General features: G+C 43.7%; 1 protein-coding gene across 4 annotated transcripts in view; it reads right to left on the bottom strand.

The window, feature by feature from the left end:
• SYCP2 (synaptonemal complex protein 2) overlaps positions 1-18,682 on the bottom strand; it is a 2,783,385-nt gene that overhangs the window by 1,245,651 nt on the left and 1,519,052 nt on the right. For 3 of the 4 annotated variants that reach the window (XM_078651823.1, XM_078651822.1, XM_078651825.1), the window contains 2 exons: positions 9,571-9,671; positions 9,412-9,469 (listed from right to left, as the gene is read on the bottom strand). In XM_078651823.1, the coding sequence (XP_078507949.1) occupies positions 9,412-9,469; positions 9,571-9,671 (159 nt within the window). The remainder of the gene's footprint in view (positions 1-9,411; positions 9,470-9,570; positions 9,672-18,682) is intronic. The other variant, XM_078651824.1, reaches the window with a different exon arrangement.

The following is an 18,682-nucleotide window of genomic DNA, read 5'->3' as shown; positions in this document are numbered from 1 at the left end:
TCACTCTCAGTTCCTTTATCGAGGCCAGTGGGCTTCTTGCCCCCTCCCAAGCGGGTTTTCGGCCCCTCCACTCCACCGAAAAGGTGGTGGTATCAGTTATAGATACGCTCAGAGAGGGGCTTGATTTCAATCTCCCACAAGCATTGATTCTCCTCGATCTGTCTGCCGCTTCCGACACGGTTGATCATACCATTCTCCTTTCCCGTGTCGAGGCGGCTGGCATTGGGGGCTCCGCCTTGGCTTGGGTGACCTCATTTCTTAGTGATCGCACCCAAGCTGTCCATCTGGCGGACTTCACTTCTATGGCTCATAAAGTACACTGTGGTGTCCCTCAGGGCTCCTCTCTTTCCCCGCTCCTTTTTAATTTGTATATCTTCCCACTTATTTTTGCTTTACAGCAGATGGAGGTCACAGTGTTTAATTACGCTGATGACCTCCAGCTTATTGTCACCTTGTCAAACTCATCTCACTCTGTTCACAACTTCCAGTCAGTGATGGTCTTTATCAGGGATTGGATGAATTCTAACCATCTGAAACTCAACCCTGATAAGACTGAGCTCGTCCTGACTGGTGGCAAACTCAACCCTTGGTCTTCTGTCTTTTGGCCTTCCTCGTTTGGTTCCCCTCCCTCTCCTTCTTCTTCTGTTAAAACTCTGGGGATCACTCTTAATCAACATCTTACTCTTCACTCGCACATTAGCACGGTGGTCTCTTCTTGTTTTTTTGCGTTGCGTACCATTCGCAAGAGCTCACGTTTTTTTCCCTTTCAGCCCTCAAACTCATTGTCATGGCGATGGTTCTCTCTCGCCTTGACTATGGGAATGCACTGTACAATGGCATTCCCAGCTATGCCCTCTGTCGGCTCCAGCTTGTGCAGAACCAAGCTGTTCGCTTGGTTCTTAGTCTACCTAGATCTCAGCACATTTCCGTCTCTCTGCTCTTTACACTGGCTCCCTATAAAAGAAAGAGCCCTGTTCAAGCTCGGATGCCTGACCTTCCAGGCTCTTGCCGGGACAGCCCCAGCTTTCATCAAGTCCTACATCCATCGTTACATTCCTGGTAGGCATTTACGCTCCTCTTCTTTATCTCTTTTAGTGGTACCCCGATTCAAGAAAAGCAGGATAGGAGGCTGTAAGTTCGCTGTTCTCGCCCCGTCCTTTTGGAACTCCTTACCCCTCTCTATCCGAACATCAGTATCCTACATGGAGTTTCGTGGGAGACTGAAGACTTTTCTGTTCTCACAGGCCTTCTCTACTTGATCCAACTTAGAGCTTGCACTTGAAATTGATTTGTCCCCGCAGCGCCATGAAACCGCTAGGTAAACGTGCGCTATATAAGTTTATTTAAATTCAAATTCAACTGTCACCCCTGAGGCATGATGGGCTACTGGGGGTCATGAGTGCCTTAAAGGCACAGTGTCAGTTTTTTGTAGCATGCAGCTACAGGTTAGCTTTTCAGTCTTTTTAGAATGTATGTTTGCAATGCAGCCTGGGAGCTTTCTATGTTTTCAGGATATAATAAGAATTTCTACTGTTTTTTCAGGATTAAAACAGTTTCAAAACAATCTTTGATGTTGTTTCTCATGTTTCTAATGCATATGTTTTCATGGATGTGGACATTCTTTACAGCATAATTCAGCTCTATTGTAAATTTGGCTGCTATTGCTTGTTTTTTTTATATATATATATATATATATATATATATATATATATATATATATATATATATATATATATATATATATATATATATATATATATATATATATATATATATGTATATATATATATATATGAGTATATACCTCTCCTGGTATCAAAACGTGTTTTTTCACAAAAAAACAGTACAGAGGCCCAAATGGTGCTGAATGCTATATTTATTTGGCACACGAACAGTGGCGATTCCGCCGAGGGCCCGCCGTCACAAGTGGCTTAAGCACGCCAAAACGGGTGTGTTGTATATATATGAGTATATATATGTGGGGCACATATAATATAGTGTTTCCGGGTCCCGCGCATGGGCGGGAATATTCTAATGCTTATGACTTTGATGAGGATACCCCTGGAAGAGAACACAATATTATGACCTTCCAAATACCCGCCACAAAAAGAACACCCTCCACCCACCAACGCATGCCCCGACAGTGGATCAGAGACACTAAAAACCTGACTGGGATAATCTAGCTACCTACTGTGAGAAAGAACTCCTTCCTCCCAACAACTTATCCGATGGCCATGAACTCACGGACCATTACAACTTCACGATGACCAAACTAATTGACGACCACCTAGCCCCACCTAAACTCAAAAGAATTCATTACAGAATGAGCTTCAGACGGCCACAATCAACTCAGCTATTCCACGGAAACATCAAGCCGATGATTTAATCCAACCCACCTTGCCATCGCCCAAAAATAACGCTCTAATGTACTACTTTAAGCTTTATGATCTCAATGATATTTCAAAAACTTTATCGACTATCAAACCCAACAAGCACTTTAATGACCCTCTCTCCTTTAATTGCCTATCTCCTATCTACCACATCATCACCCATCTCTGGACCAAAATCATCAATGCTTCCCTCTCGCAACGATCTATATAGAATTGCCTAAAAATTGGTCAAGTCAACCCCATATTGAAAAAAACATCAGATAACCCATCTGACCAAAATAACTTCCGACCAATAACCAACATTCCCATGCTAGCCAAGGTCTTGGCAAAATGTGTTCAACAGCAATTAAACCAACACATCACAAATTTCAAGCTTCAGGACAACTGCCAATATGGATTCAGACCAGGACACAGCACCGAATTGGCAGCAGCGGTGCGTCCATTGGGGCGTAGGGGCGTAGCCCCACCAGCCCCATGGACCCGCGGCTGCCAGATTAATTAATAGTGACTGTGTATTTATTTAAATTTAGCTGTCAGGATTTATGCCGGGAAATCGGGAATCCACCCGACGGAAACGGGAGTGCAGGGGGCTGGCTGGGCCGAGCGGCGGGGCTGGGCTGGGGGCTGGTCTAGTGTTGAGTGACAGTACTGAGTGACACAGTCCACCACCGAGACATACTGCGCAACTACTGCTCAGGCGGAAACTTGCCCGAGCATGCGCATGCAGGTTCCCCCCATGCTGGCAATAGTGACACACGGGGAGGGTGTGGTTAACAGGAGCCCCGGCGTTATCATCGCGACAGGGCGAGCAGTTAGTATGACCTGCAAGCCAATGGCTTAGGGGGCACACTAACTGAAGCCATCAGGATTGGCCGGTCTCCGCGCAGCCGGCAGGGCAATCCATCATTGGATGCCGCGCGTGGGACTGCACTGACAACAATGTCCAATCACTGTGCGGCGCTGCTGGTGACGACGTGGATGGTTCTGGGCCCTGGGCAGTGCCTGTGCCTCGTGGTGTTCTGTGACTGTGGTGTGGAGTGGTCGCACGTTGCATTCTTGTGCTTTGCAGCCTTTGCTCCGAGCCTCCGACTGAGTCTCTCATCACTGATCGTCACTGTACATTCAAGAGTACTCTCTGCTATCGTCTCGACCAGGGCGGCTGGTCTCGACTTCAGTTCTCTTCTGACTTCTAGTGAGTTAGTATAATTATATTATATATCTTGTGCCGTATGCAGGCCGCATATGCCACTCACTCACTCTAAAGGAAATGTTAGTGCGCTGATAGAAGCTCACTCATCAGCCAGGCTTCTATCATATTTTCGAGATTGACGCGAGACAGAATATAGCGCGCTGGTGTGTGAGCTTATTCTAGCAAGAACGTTAAATACATTATTTGGTAAATTAATCTTATTATTCCTACTCATGTTTATTCGTGGTATGACTCGAGTGTTCTGGGCATGAAAGTGCATAGTGGAAAATAAAAAATACGTGCCCTTGTATGAGCCAGGGGGAAAGAGCAATGCAGGAAATCATGTTCCTCTCAGTGCAGAGCCTGTTTTATTTCCTTTACACTTAATGTGCGCTTGTACATCTGCTAACAACAGCTACGGTGCATCATATTCTGTACATCAGGCTTAGTGTCTTGGATGAAAAATGTAAGGCCCTGCTCTGCGACGCCGTGGTACATTTCTATGAGTGAGTGCTTGTTTGTTTGTCTGTCTGCGCCAGTGTTTGTGCTCATGAGTATTTGTATGATTGGGAGCATATTTAATTGTATCTGTGGGAAAGTGACATTTTCGCAAGAATACCCTTGAAATGATGGAATATTATGTTTGAGGGATTTTAACACATTAGTCTAAAATGAGAATGCTTTATTTCTTCATGGAGAAGTTTCTGTATTTTGGTAAGCTAATGTTGCCAACAAAAGGAATGAATTTCTGAAATAGATTTAAAGCTAATATTTTAGCGTGAATCCATACTAGATTTAGTACACTTTTTTTCTGACTTTATTTCTTTCGTTCCACAGGACATTTCTATGGTTATTATTTCGCAGCATGGATTGAGACATTTAATCATCTGTGCTATTGTATTGATAAAACGTTTGTTATGTAGTGACTACTGGGCACTTAGCATGTGATTAGTTTTACACATATGCTGTATGACCTTGTTATCTCTTTGCAATTTGAAGCAGAATTGAACTATTTTGAAGGTTTGTGTAACTTTTGATTTTTTCACCCTGCCCCTACCATGTAGATTCTGAGTCATAATACATAATTTAGGGTCTTCTTGGAAGGAACAGGATGGAAAAATAAGTGATGAAAGATGCTATATACATTTAGAACAAGCATTTGCAATGCAATAGGTCTTGCATGTACGCAAGTTTGAGCTATTGATAATGACAATACCTTTTATTTATGTTTTGGTTTTTAAAATTGATTCTGCTCTCTGCCATCAGCCAGCAAAAGCCTACTCTTTGCTTGAGGAAGGAATGGAAACCATAGAAGAGCATGCGGGGTACTTGAAGTCCTGTTTACTTCGGTTTCGCCTGAGACAAGGCATGCACTGTTGCCGAAATATTTTGTTAACAAAAAAAACTTTAAAACCGTCTTTTTGCTCCCTTATTACTCACCATTGATTGGCTTCCACTTTCCCGTGCTGCTGTGCAACATTCTTTCAGTTGAAAAAAACACGATGACTCCAACTCTGGCCTAGTCATAGCATCTTTTTAGGTCAAGCCTCTATTCAAGTATGGCGTTGAAGCTCTGCCTACTCTCTGCCCACTCTCTGCCCATATTTTTCATTGGCTTGTCATTGTCCTTTGTGAAGGCTGGCTTCAGATTCGTTAATAGGCTTGTTAGTCCCTCCAGTACCGCCTTGTCTTCATTGTTAACCTCCCATGAGGACTGACCCTTTTACTTCTTTTACACAGTACGTCTTATTTAGTCTGTAAGGACTATTTTCTTTAATGAGTTTCTCCTATTGCAGGCACGACCTAGCCTCCTGCAACATTCAGAGCGCCATGCGCGCTTTCACTTTCCAAGCAGCCCGGCACAACGGCAGCCGCTTCTTTGAAATTAAATATGTCTCACATTTGCAAGAATTTGAGCTATTGGCATTGTAAATGACAATGGCTTTTATTTATGTGTCAATTATCAAAACAGATAAATAAAAAGCATTGTCATTTACAATGCCAACAGCTTAAACTCTCGCTAATGCAAGACCTATTGCATTACAAATGCTTGTTTTTTCTTGACCTCAAGCCATGTTGCACAGCAGCTATGCAACCAGCCTAAATAAAAAATGAGGTTAGATCTTGCATAGGTGAGACCTATTGGCTTTGCCAATGCCTGTTCTGCTGCTTTCATTTTGCCAGGAACCAGGGGTAGCATTGGCACTGAGGAGTAACCAAGGGCACACTGGGCTGCGTACATGGCAACATTTTGAAGCTGTAAAGTGGGAGTGTTTGGGAAAAAGAGGGATGCATTTTCCACACTGACCTATTGAAGCAAAGGCAATTTTAGGCAGGAGACGCTAAAATAAGGAGTTGTGCATTTGAGGTGGCTGGAAGTCATTCGGTCACTTTCCGCAGCTTGGATCGTGAGAATAACGTGTGCTGGTCCTGTTTCTAGCTACAGATTACAGCAGTGGTGGTTTGGCTGTTGCTGGTGGCGCGCAGCTTGCCCCCACTGTTAGTGGTCTGCACATTATGCCAAGTCACCTGTTGGCTTATGTTATATTTACAGTGCGATAAAAGGCAGTTTGAAAACTGTAAGGAATCCATCAAAATAATTGGTTCAATGTCATTTGCGAAACCATGCATCCAACTGCATTGTCACGCAGGTCAGACTTGGGAACGAATGTCCAATTCAAATTGACATGGTTTGCGTTCAGGAGTCCTCGGTGTTCTGCATGTTTTTTCAAGGGAAATATCGTTGCTTAAATGCTGAATCCAAAAATGTGTCTTATACCATGCAAGGTAATTATTGTGCATAATTTACTGTGTTTACGGTTGAAAAGGCTGTCTTTTGTTCCCCTAGAAGGTGCTTTTAGTGTTTGGCTTGTTTTTGTCCCATGGGCCTTACATTTGGCCACATAGGTTCCCTAGGGTGGTCCTTTGGCAGCTCTAAGCCCCATCTGCCTGACGCTCTTGCAGTTTTGACTCAGTCATAAATTGACTCCAACACAAGGCCCAGGTTACTCCCTGCGATCATTTAGTTACCAGCGTGGAACTAGGAAGACTGAGAGAGCCCTGTATTATTATTATTATTAATGGTTTTTATTGGGCGCAGACATATCACCCTGTTGGATCTCATGGCGCTGTTATGTATGACATTGATTGTTGGAATAAATTTGGAATGAATGACAACAAATTGTTCAGGACGGCATTTGTTTTAGCACTTTGTGAAAGCTGATAATCTAAATCATTGCGACTGACATGCCTTTATTTAATTGCCTCAAGCTGTGCATGGTGCGAGCGTGAGCCACACTGTTAAAACATGGTATTTCAAGCTGGTATTTATTTTCGAGGTGGACTCGGTGTGCCCATAACTTTTAGCGTGATCTTTGTGTGCACATGTAGCCGGTTCTTGCCACCGAGATACACCTATTTAATGCAAGTGGGTGTCTTTGCCATTCAGGAGTCAGAAATCACTTAAGAGGAAGTTGGCAGGTTTTGGAGGTTTTTCCAGCAGCATACATAAAATATTTGCTTCCTTTGACTCTGGTAACAGACTGCTGACCAATGTTAAATAAATGCTTGGACTTAGGGGTTCACTTTGATGTTACGAAACTAGTGCTCATGTAAAGCCTATGTTATGCCATCTATTAATGTAATAACTGCACGTTCACAATTGCTTTATTAACCTTCCTGCTTTCTCAAATTTGCTTGAAAATGCATGATTTTTCTTCTTTTTTTTCAAAATTTTCTTGGGGGGGGTTATCCCTCCAAACCCCCCTTTTGTGGGTTCAGGCTCGCTCGCTGCGCTCGCTCGCTACGGTGCTGTATGCAAATCACTTTGCGCCCCACCACTTTCAAATGTCACCCACCGCCCCTGCGAATTGGCTATTTTGCATATTGTAGACGGCGCCCTACTCACACTCGACCGGAATAAAACCTGTCTGCTAGTGCTGTTCGACTTCTCATCCACCTTCGATACAGTTAATCATCGCAAAATTCTTGAGAAGCTAGAAAACAGGATAAGACGATCTGGCACAGTCCTTCAATGGTTCAAATCCTTCTTGGAAAACAGTACGCAAAGGTTTATGTTGAACAAGAATTTATCTCCTCATCTCCTAATCTTTTAGGAGTACCCCAAGGCTCTACCTTATCCCCTGCGCTATTCAACCACTACATCGGACGCCTAACAGATTTACTACAGCAGTCGAACATCTCCTTCCATATGTACGCAGCTGACACACAGTTGTACATCAAGGTCACCTCCCTTGAAGAGATCAAGTTGATGAATCATGCTCTTGAAAAGACAGTCCACTGGCTAACCACCAACCACCTTAAGCTAAACTCCCAAAAACGGAATTCCTTTTAATTTCCCCCACCCAAAAAATCTATGAGGTTGTTGGACTGGACCAAGATGATCACTGCTCTGAACTGTACCCCGATCCTAGTAGACTCCACCAAATCACTTGAAATCACGCTAGATAAGAACCTAAACATGCAAACACACATTAACATGCTCGCTAAAAATGCCTGTTTTCACCTCAGCTTTCTCAGAAAAATTAAACCATTCATCGAGACCCCGGACCTCAAAACTGCAGTTTAAGAGTTCATCTCAAGGCTGGAATATGGATGTATAGCTCTATTGGGGCTTCCCAAGATCTCCACAGCCCCTTTAAAAGCTTGCCTCCACGCAGCCGCAAGACTCTTATCAGGTTCTAGAAAATTTGGCCACATCTCGCCACACCTGAACGCACTCAACTGGCTGCCCTATGAAGAGAGAATACAGCTAAAGGTTGCTGCATCACTCATAAAGCCTTACACTACAAGACACCAAATACCTAGCCCAGAAACTTAGGCTATCGGGTGGAAACAGACTCACAGGAGCTCCGACAATCTGCTCTTAAAACCTTCCTGCTTCAGCAAGAAAAAAACATTCTATAGAGCATTCTCCGGAGCTGCACCGAGAATTTGGAACTCTCTCCCTCCAGGCATCAGAAGAATCTCTTCCACCTGAGCATTAAAAACGGAAACTAAAACCTTCCTGATGAGTACATTTCTCCCTTAAATCCTTAGCACCCCCACCCACCTTGACCTACCTTGACTTATTATACTTCAATTGGTCTCCTCTCGACTTGCTCCTCTCTTGAATGACTCACCCCACTCTTTTAATCACTGTTTCTTGAGGAAGTTCTAACATTGTGTACATCTCTACTTACCTCTTACCTAGCCCGCTATTCTAAACTCATCTCCATGATTCCTTGTGCAGACTCCCCGCCAAATAGAAGTTGACTGTACTGAAATTTACAATAATGCCCGGAACTGAAGTACTATGTCTTCTTAACATGTATTTATCGTACTGTACCTATCCGTTAATCATGTGTTCATAATTTCATTCTGTCTAGAACCCTTCTATACTGTCTTGAATTTGTTTTACTCTTCACTGTAAAGCGCTCTGTTACCCTATGCTGGGTATTGTTCGCACTATACAAAACTTCGAAAATAAAATAAAATCTAAGATTATATGTCGATATAAAATCCAATAAACTATGTTTAAAAAAAAAATCTAAGCCTACTTTATGTTAACAGGAATACAAGAATGCAGGTGCAAGCTCAGACGAGACCGAAAAACTTGCTCTTAAATATTTACAAAGCCCATCTGCCCGATCAGGTGTTGCTTATGGTATTGGATTATCATCATTTCAATTCTTAGTGTGAATACGGATCATTAATTACTGCAACAGCAACATTAAAAATAAGACACCATTCCTTTACTGTTTGTCCAAGGAAACTGCAAGAATATTTTGCTACAAAAATGGATTGCTAAACAAAATATGGCAAATCTCTTACACCAAGTTTTATAGTAGGTTCGTCTGATCCACTTAAATTAAAGCTGTAAACATCATCCCTGTAAAAACACAAAACATTAGTTACTGAAATGACAATCATTAGCCATACTGAAAGATGTTTTGACTTACAATTTGTGTAACCAAAAATGCTAATACTTACACAAACTGCTCTCTTGTTAAATTCAGATTTATAGTTGTTGTAAGCTGCCTGAAGCCTCTATTGTGACCTTTTCCCTGCATGACAGGTTGGAAATTTAAACACTATGAAAAATGTCAAGCGATAAATTTTCATATAGATGTTCTTAGACAATTTTTTGAAAATTTGCTATTTTGTTTCAAGCGCATCAACAGAATACTGATTTCCCTTAACCGTATGCGTGCGGCCGCTTTTTTTGCGCTGCGCTGCTTTTTTCAAAAAGCCGCGTTACATGACGAGCTGAGCTCGTCATGAGCGTGCGAGCGGCACAACTCATGACGAGCTCAGCTCGTCATGAGCGCAGAAGTGGTTAATGTACTCCTTAAGATAAAGAAATGTAAGCATTTTCAGTTTTACATTTTTGTTTGTAGAAAATAAAGTTTTGCAAGTGTTGTTCTTCTTGATACTTCACTCGCTTTCTGTAAACATATACATTTGTTGTCCTTTTCTTGTTATTTTTATGATAAGATTCTTCACAAGATCAGGTCTCCTCTTAATTTTATAGCACTGTAGGAAGCAGTCATTTTTACGTGGTAGTGCCAATGTAAAAGCACACCATGTAAAAAGTACAGCCAACTCTTATTGGTTTACAGAGCTTAAAATAATACACTCAAGGGCTTTATTTGTGGTAGTGTGATCGAGCACCTTAGGCTTATCAGAGGGTTGTGTTAAGCATTTGTTGTACACACAGACTCAATAAATGAGATACACACTGAAGAAGGAAATCTGACACCAATTTAGAAATATAACACAGATTTTCATGTAAATTTAGAAGCCAAGATGATCGGAATCAGGTAAGTACTTTTGGAGTTATAGATTTTTGTAGAAATAGAAAATACAGTCAAATAACGATGAGGTTTGAGCCTCAAAGCTGTAATGTCATCCTATGGAAGGTTCCCTCTAGGACTCAAGGTGCTTAGGGGTCAAGATCCAAGAAACCACCTGCAGTTCGGTTTTACATGTACTGGCAGAGGTGCTGGTCTCATTGTCTGCCTCGAGCGGTATGCACTAAAGTCTATGGAAGAAGTACTTGCAAAAGAAAGGTTGCAAGTGGGGACTTCAGGACGAATCCGGCAGAAGCCAAAGAAGCCAAAGAGTGGTTCAGCTCTTGGGGTCTTTGGAGCACAGGGAAGCAGTCGGTTTATGTGAATCGGGGGGCTCAGGTGCAGAGGTGTTTTGTCCGGCGAGTTGCTATATTTAGAGGCTCTTACTTGGCTTGAGAGGGAGAAAAAACAGGGCAGCAGGGCCACTCCCGACAATGGCCTTGTGGATCCTGAAGACCCTCGACAGCAGATTGGTGTTGGCATCTGTGGTGTCGAGACTGGACACGCAAGAAGCCTTGGTAGATGCATGGGCTCCAGTACCCAGGGTATTGGCGGTGAGAGGCTACTGGAGGTGTCAGCGTCTCAAGACTTGGTGACTGTGATGGAGCTGAACTCTTGGACTCACAATAACCTCTTCCTGGCGAGTTGATCTATCGGTGAGCCGGATGGCCAGCAACACGAAGTGCTGGTTTGATGCGGTTGGTACCTGCATATGCAGATGGATGGCTCCTCCACCTGAAGGGCGATGCTGCTTGGTTGTTGAAGGAGAGAGCAGTCCTCCAAGTGTTTGGGGTGGCTGTTCAGCTTCTGGACGAGTCAGTCTTTGTGACTATCACTTTGCAAGTAGCCAGGCGGGGTTTGGCGTCAGTAAGACGACAGGGTGCAGGACCTCTGTTCAAATGATTTCAGAGCTTCTTTGTCCTTCCTTTGGTTCCCAGGAAAGATATCTGTGTTTCGGGTGCCTGGGGGACCTTTACATACTGAATTTAAGGGTGTTTAGCGGAGTGTAGGGTAGTAGCCAATCCACTTCCTTTGGAAAGTAGGCATATTCCTGACCCAGTGTTCCTAGTTTCACTAAATTCAAAATGCTAAAACCCTTTCTTGGCTGTCCACTTCAGATGGCCCACCTTAGGGTTGTGCCTAGAGAGAAAGTGCAACACGCCTACTAGCTATCTACATTTCCTGACTGTTTTGGTGCCAAATAGACCTAAAGGCAAATGGTGGCATTACCCAGGACTGTGGGAAGCCAGGGTCGCATTATCTAAGGTGGCAGAGGCTTTGAAGCCTCTGACCCTGATAGCTAAATCACTAGCCATTCTGCGGGAGGGGGGTGAACTTTTTTTGTTGTCCTCATTGTACACTAAACATGTTAGGAGATATCAGGGGTTCTGTTTCTCTCTGTGCTGGCTTGGGACTGCCACGGGGGGGGGGGGGGCTCATTCCAACAGATCCCCTATCTTCCTGTTCCCTTTGTTTCAAGGAAGAGTCAGCTTTTTGGGACCAACAGCAAAGTCACCGTGTTTATGGGTTATTGCTATAGTGCATAATCATTGGACATCGTACTTGTTCTCTACTCTACAGATGTCTAAAAATCTTGTCCTCTCACTTTGATTCCCTCTGCAATCCCGTTTATTACTTGTCTGGACCAATGCTAACCACTCCCAGTGTGAAGGTGGGCTATTAAGTATCCACTTAATGCAGATCTCTAGCCTAGCCAGTAAAATTAATACAAAAAGCAGCCTTTTATGTTTATTACTTAATTTGATATTTTCTTCATTACGACTTGACACCCCAAACATAACTAATTGGATGTTTACCTCTATGTGTTGGCTCATCACCTCCATAAGGCTTCTTACCCACATCATGCCAGAAACTCTGGAGCCGGGGGCACTGCCGAAACATATGGATGTCATTTGCCATTTCTTCTCTGTATTGAGGACAGCACTTCACCTCATGGTTGTTCAGCTTTGTCAATATTTTAGGCGTCTAATATGCTCTGTGCACTGTAAATATATGGTTCTTTCCGAGAGGTGCAGACTTAATAGCATACCAAAATACAGACATTGATACTTGCCATACATCTTGCATATCCAGTAGTGTCTGCAGATCTTTCCCCCAGATCTCTATTACTCTGGGAGCAGAAGTGATGGCAACCAGAAAGGCCGTCTTTAAAGTCAGAAGTCTGAGATGACAGTTATGTAATGACTCAAAGGGAGCGCACATAAGAAAAGTAAGAACCAAGTTCAAGTTCCACTGACGCACTACGAAGGGAACAGGAAGACAAAGATGAGTTATGCCCTTAAGAAAGCGATTTACAACAGGGGACTTGAAAAGAGAAGGCTGATCAGGAAGCCTAAGAAAGGTTGAAATGACCGAGAGATAGCCTTAAGAGTGCCCAGAGCAGAGCCCTGCTGGGCTAAAGAAAGGAGGAGCAAGAGGACCTCAGAAAGAGGGTCAGAAAGGGGATCCACAGCCTTTACTGCGCACCATGCCATACATTTGTTCCATCTGCACAGGTATATCATCTTAGTGGAGGGAAGCCTGGCTGCCAAGATACCATCACAGACTTTGGGAAGAAGGTCAAAGGCTGTCAACTGTCGCCGCTCAATCTCTACGCAAGGAGGTGGAGGCTGGACAGGTTCGGGCGGAGGACCGTCTGTACCACATGGCGGTGGTGTTGTAAGTGAACACCTGCACTACGCTTCCCGGACAAAGGAAAGGAATGCTTTTAGAGCAAAACGGATCACCCGGAGCTTCAGAAGGTTGATGTGGAGTACAGAATCCGCCAGAGATCAGAGGCCTCTGAACTCCGCCTCTCCCATGTGGCCGCCCCACCCCAGAAGTGATGCATTCGTCACCACTGTAAACTCTAGTTGGGGAAGGGAGAGGGATCTTCTGTTGCCCTAATCCTGGTTTATTAGCCACCACTGCAATTGTCGTGCAGTGCCCCCCGAGATCTGAATGCAATTGGATAGATTCCCCTGATGTTGTGCCCACTGGAACTTCAGGTCCCACTGCCGAGCCCATATATGCAACCTGGCATAATCTACCAGCAGGATGCAGGAGGCCATCAGGTCCAGCAGCCTCAGGGTCAGTCCAACCGAACCCCGGGATAGAGGCTGAAAGATCTGAATTATAGCCTGAATATCCCAGGCTCACTGCTCAGGAGAATAAGCCTGAAACTATGTTGTGTCCAGAACCGCTCTGATGAAAAGAAGCTTCTGAGAGGGAGTCAAGTATGACTTCGGCACGTTGATAGTGAACCCCAGCGCTGGGTGGTGGGAAATTTGTGTCGGCCCAGTGATCCCACAACTTTTCCTCACAGAAACAGTAGAAAAAGTTTAATTTATTCAGCTAAATTTGAAAATTCACTGGGGGTTCTGGGTAGGAAAGCATCGGGGGATCTACACAAGCCAAAAAGTTGTGGATCACCGGGCTGACACAAATTTCATTCCACCAGGTGTTCGAATAGGTCTCCCGATAAAATGGCACCTCACTCGTGTAAGTGGACAAGTACTCGTGACAGGCAGGGTCACAAAAAGTAGGGCGGAAACATCAAAATTACCTATCACTAAACAACCTGATTTTGCAAGGTGGGTCCCCTGGGTTTTTAGCCCCAGGATCGACAGCCATCTAGGGAAACCTACCAAACCCACACTTTCTGAAAACTAGAGACCCGGGGAAATACAGGGAGGTGTGGCTTGCGTGGATCCCCCAACGTTTCCCTACCCAGAATCCCATGCAAACCTCAAATTTAGCAGAAAAAATGAATTTTCACAGATTTTTGTGTGGGATCACTGTGCTAGCAGAAATGTCCTAGCACCCAGTGTTCTCCTTGTTATCACGACTAAAATTATACCAGGGCCCGAGACTGGAAGGGCCAAAAAAAAAGGGATGAAGGGTATTCAAACTCTAAGCGCTACATATTTTTGTTAAATACATTTTTTGCCTATTCTGTATTGGCCAGGCAAACAAGTGAGGTATCATTTTACTTAGGAGACCAATGGGAACGCTGGGAGGTAGGACATTTGTGTTGGCACAGTGATCCTGTACACAAATGTTTGGAAAAAGTGATTTTTCAGCTAAATTTGAGGTTTGCAGGGGATTATGAGAAGAAAAATGTTGAGGAATCTATGCAGGGTGTCTAGTTTTCAGAAATGTGTGGTTTTGGTAGGTTTTCCTAGAAGGCAGCCGATACCGGGGCCAAGTACCCAGGTTCCCCCCCTTGAAAAACCAAGTTGTTTTATGAGAGGTATTTTTTATTGTCTATCTTGCCTGTTGCGGGCACTTTGCCCACCCACACAAGTGAGGTACAATTTGTATCGGGAGACCTAGGGGCACACTGGGTGGTAGGACATTTGTCTCAGTCCGGTGATTCCACAACTTTCCCACACAGAAATTAGATTTTGTTTTATTTTTTCAGCTAAATTTTGAGGTTTTCAGGGGATTCTAGGTGAGAAAACGTTGGGGAATCCACACAACCCATACCTCCCTGGATTCCCCAGGGTGTCTAGTTTTCAGAAATGTGTGGGTTTGGTAGGTTTCACTAATTGCCCGCTAACCTCAGGGACAAAAACACAGGTGCCCCCACTAGCAAAACCAGGCTGTTTTGTGATCGATCATTTTGATGCCTCCACAATTAGTTTTAGGACCTTGTCTGTCGCGGGTACTGTCATGTAGTTCTTCCAGGATCTGCGCTTTTAGACAACTTACATTACAGGTTTGGTGTTTGGATTCCAGACATCCCCACCCGGTATGTTGGCCTGCATACCAGCTAGCTCACATTGCCAATAGAAACTCCTCTTATCAAGGAGAGAATAGTTCTTGGCAACTATCTAACATGACAACCCTGATCCCTCAGGACTGTGGAAACAGTGTACTACTTTTCGCACAGTCATTCGTGATCACCTAGGGCTAGATGTAGGTAAATCTAATTTACCGATTCATAAATACCGAATTTTACCGATTCGGTATTTATGAATCGGTAAATTAGATGTAGATAAAAAATCGTTAATTTTTACCGATTCGGTATTTACCGATTCGGTAAATACCGAATCGGTATTTGCCATTGATTCCTATGGGCCTTGAAGCCCATAGGAATCAATAGCAAATACCGATTCGGTAATTACCGAATCAGTAAAATTACCGAATTGACAGGGGGAACAGGGTGTCACTTTGACACCCTGTTGCACCCATGTTTCAGGCGTGTGTGCCATGTGACACACATACATGCCCTTAGGGCATGTCTGTGTGCCACATGGCACAGGTGTACATGCACAGATGTGCATGTACACAGGGATTAGTTATTTACCATGTAATAGTATTACATGGTAAAAACCGAATCCTGAAAGCCCTGTAGCACTGTTAACACGTGCAAGTACCGCGTTTTCGGCGCATCCGGCTGGGTGGGCACTCTGTGACAGTGAGAGCTGCGCGAGCATGGAATGCGCTCCCAGTTTCTCTGCGCAGCACGGTGGACTTCACGGTTTTTAAGAAAGCACTAAAAACCCATTTGTTTAGATTAGCTGTGTAAATTGTTATGTTACTTCAGTGCTTGGCTGCTTTACTTCTTTTGTTTTCCTTCTTTCGCGCCAGGATACTCCGGCAGTAATTGTGCGCGCTATAAAACAGCTTAACATAACATAACCTACATGTGAAAATACATATTCTGTAATTTTACCGAAAGGTAAATTTACCGAATCGGTAAAATTTACCGAATCGGTAAATTTACCGTTTCTGTAATTTTACAGATTCGGTAAAATTACCGAATATGTATGTTTTCAACACCCCTACATAACAATGCCCAAATACCGGTAGGAAACGGCCGAAAATCGGTATTTTCGGCCGTTTCCGACCGGTATTTGGGCACCTACATCTGGCCCTTAGTCTCCAGAGAGCATCACAGAAAAAACGGTATGGACGTTTTTCAATAAGTATTTATTGAACAGTTGTTATTCCAGTGTAAAATAGGTGTGGTGAAACAACCATTAGACAGTAACAGATATAAATGATTAGAAGCACTAGGAAAGTAAAAGGTTGGTAGATTTCTACCATTTTGCTATAATCATGAATACAGGCAAGTATATAAAATACATGATTTGGTGCCTAGAACTGAACTTTGGGGGGGTGCTAAGATAACTGGGGATTCCCACCTATTTGCTCAGGATGCTTATCAAGCTGCACGGTGCTACTTATGCTCAAGTAAGATGTGGCAGGGGTGGAGAATTAACTAACAGACTCCCAGTTGACAGAGTAGTGAGACAGGGTTGTGTGCTCGCACCAACTCCCTGTGCTCGCACCAACCCTGTTTTGCCTCTTTGTTAACGCACTCATTGCACAACTTTCAGAGGTTGAGGACAACGATGCCCCGAAACTAGCAAACTCAAAGGTACCAGCATTGATGTTTGCTGGCGACCCCCTCTTGATGTCCAAGTTGCCGATGGGTATCCAGAGGATATTGGATAGGTTTGTCACTTTTTGCAATAACAGGGGCTTTGTGATCAACACCATGAAAATCAAGTTCATGGTAGTTAATCCGCCCAAGAAAACACGCCCAAACCCCCAATTAAATGGCATTACACTGGAAATATGAACTGGGCGCCCCAAATAGCCAAAGCCAAGTTAAAATTAGCCAAGACCTCTGGGGGTATAGCTAAACTGGTAAGGGAATCGTCTATCAAAACTATCGGCCCTGCCATTGAGATTTATATGGCGCAAGCAAAGGGAGCCATGTTGTATGGGGCCGAACACTGGGGTCACTGTTCCTCTGCCCCTCTAAGTAAAGTTGAACACAGTTTCCTCATACAAATTCTGGGCCTTCCGCCTAGTACCCTGTTAACACCTTGGGTGCTTTAGAACATCCTCTCCTGTGCTGGGCCATAATGAAAATGGGTGTGGTCATGACGAGCTCAGCTCGTCATGAGCACCCTAGAGGTATACCTCATGACGAGCTGAGCTCGTAATGAGCATCGAAGGGGTTAATCCCCTTGCGATTAGACTTAGGCATAGCTACGATCGAAGATGAGGCTGCTTTACAACCCCTAACTTTTCGACGCAGGCTGTGGGTGACCCCAGAATTAGCAGAGTACCAAGCAGAAACCAAGGAGCTATTAGCTTACCCAGGGATATTAAAAAAAGTTCCTTGGTTTGCGCATGTAAGGCATGAATGTGTAAGGATAGCCAAACCAACCCTTTGGAGTAATCCTGAAGAAACTAGCCTTTTGATTTCTCGAGCTGAACTGCTGAGAATTTATCGAACCCAAAAGCTCGAGGCCATCCAGGCAAATCCGAAATTAGGTGTTTTAACCATACAGTTCCTCATTGTTAATGGGGACTACAAATTAGAACCCTTTCTGGATGACATCCTACCCTTCTCAGCAAGGAAATGATATGTTCAGTTCAGATACAGTACTATACCCCTCCGGGCTTTTACTTCCAAACGGGCTGGACTGCCACTACATGGGTGCCCTGCATGCAATAACCAGGAGGAGTCAGAACTGCATCTTCTATTCTTTTGTCCCGGGTATCAAGCAGCAAGGCGGTGTTGGCTTATGCAATTGGGCCGGAATTTGGGGTTTGTGCATTGTAAGGCGGCATTCAGAGTTTTGAAGCACAACACTTCCAAGCCCATTGTCTTCGCTGCCTCTCGATTTCTAAATGCAATGTGGCGGAGGAGATGGGCTTTTTTAGAAAAGGAAAAACAAATAAATATTGCTAGCCAGATTGCAGTATCTACACAAGTGTCCAATGTATAAACTATGGTATTGCCCACTAATGGAAAACAGCTTTTACAATGTTTATGTTAGATCTAGTTTTTAACTGAATCCTGTAGTTTTAATTATTTATTGTATTACTGCTGTTGTCTCATATGCATTGGGTATATTTACACTAAATGAATTTGATCTGCTACCTGGTATTCAGCCTATGTATTGTGCTACTTTCCCTCCTCTTTGCCACCTTAACATTGTGCTGTATGAAAGGAATCATTATGTTATTATGTGCAGGCAAACTATTTCCGATGGAATAGGTATTTTTTGCACTGTCCGAAATGTTTTAAATTTACAATGTTAGTTCATTTTATCTCTGTACACTTTTATGGTCCTAGTGACCAAAATAAAGGTTTTTGAACTGAACTGAAATACATGACAATAAAATACGTACTCCTACAATGCTACCCTAAGAAGATGTATCTAAGTGTACCTAGAATGTATGTAGGTGTTAAGCCAAAAATCCCTCTAGGATAAAGTCAACCC

The sequence above is a fragment of the Lissotriton helveticus genome, chromosome 7 (assembly GCF_964261635.1).
Source record: "Lissotriton helveticus chromosome 7, aLisHel1.1, whole genome shotgun sequence".
NCBI classification, from domain to species: domain Eukaryota; kingdom Metazoa; phylum Chordata; class Amphibia; order Caudata; family Salamandridae; genus Lissotriton; species Lissotriton helveticus.
Note: the sequence above shows the minus strand (reverse complement) of the source record. Positions and strands in the feature narration are given on the sequence as shown.